Source organism: Mandrillus leucophaeus, unplaced genomic scaffold (genome assembly GCF_000951045.1).
Source record: "Mandrillus leucophaeus isolate KB7577 unplaced genomic scaffold, Mleu.le_1.0 Scaffold11, whole genome shotgun sequence".
Classification (NCBI taxonomy): domain Eukaryota; kingdom Metazoa; phylum Chordata; class Mammalia; order Primates; family Cercopithecidae; genus Mandrillus; species Mandrillus leucophaeus.
The window spans coordinates 1,901,315-1,902,488 of record NW_012099209.1 but is presented as its reverse complement, the minus strand read 5'-3'; the positions used below and the strand labels follow the sequence as shown (position 1 = coordinate 1,902,488).

General features: G+C 56.0%; 1 protein-coding gene across 1 annotated transcript in view; it reads right to left on the bottom strand.

Moving 5' to 3' along the window:
• The window catches only part of SLC5A5 (solute carrier family 5 (sodium/iodide cotransporter), member 5), a 26,889-nt gene that overhangs the window by 16,497 nt on the left and 9,218 nt on the right, over window positions 1-1,174 (bottom strand). The window contains exons 6-7 of the mRNA XM_011991214.1: window positions 751-891; window positions 522-651 (exon numbers count right to left, since the gene is read on the bottom strand). Coding sequence (XP_011846604.1) covers window positions 522-651; window positions 751-891 — 271 coding nt within the window. The remainder of the gene's footprint in view (window positions 1-521; window positions 652-750; window positions 892-1,174) is intronic.

Below are 1,174 nucleotides of genomic sequence, written 5' to 3'. Positions count from 1 at the left end.
ATGGTCTCGATCTCCTGACCTCGTGATCCGCCCGTCTCGGCCTCCCAAAGTGCTGGGATTACAGGCTTCAGCCACCGTGCCCGGCCTTATTTTTTATTTTTTTTTTTTTGAGACAGAGTCTCACTCTGTCACCCAAGCTGGAGTGCAGTGGTGCGATCTCCCCTCATTGCAACGTCCGTCTCCTGAGTTCAAGCGATTCTTCTGCCTCAGCCTCCTGAGTAGCTGGGACTACAGATGTGTGCCACCACGCCCAGCTAATTTTTATATTTTTAATAGAGATGGGGTTTTACCATGTTGGCCAGACTGGTCTCAAACTCCTGACCTCAGGTGATCCACCTGCCTCGGCCTCCCAAAGTGTTGGGATTACAGGCGTGAACCGCTGCGCCTGGCCTCCTCTGAGCTCTTTCCTGCCTCTTGGCCTTTGCACAGGCCATTCATTCTGCTAGAAATGCTCTTTGACCTCAGTCCCACCAAGGTAGTGAGGGAGTGCAGAGCCAACCAGGAGCCTGGGTGGGACTCACCTGATCTGGGGCAGAGATACGCCCCAGTAGGAGAGGGTCGCAGTCAGTGTAGAATACGAACATGACGATGCCACAGCAGGCAGCGCTGGACACGATCAGGAACAGGCCTACCTGGTTGATGAGCAGGGCCCTGGGGGAAGAGGTGGCCTAAGGCTTAGAAGACAGCCTCAGGCTGGTGGAGGGGACAGCATGTCCCAGAAACCCCCACCTTGCTCCCCCAAACACTCACAGCTTGGCCTGCTTCTCTGTGCGACAAGCCACGTAGCGCTGTACCTGCGCCTGGTTCACACCATACATGGAGAGCCACACCAACGTGCCACCCACCATGAAAGTCCAGAATGTATAGCGGCTCCTCGGGTCAGGGTTAAAGCTGGGTGGGGACAGGGCAAGTTAGTCACGTGGAGATGTCACGCTGACTTCACCCTCCCAAGGGCCCCAGACAGCACTTCTGGACCTTATAGGGGATATTTGTAGTGCGTTTTGTTGGCCGGGCGCGGTGGCTCATGCCTGTAATCCCAGCACTTTGGGAGGCCAAGGCGGATGGATCACCTGAGAATAATGGCGGGTGACTGTAATCCCAGCTACTTGGGAGGCTGAGGCAGGAGAATCACTTCAACCCAGGAGGTGGAGGTTGCAGTGAGCTGAGATCGCGC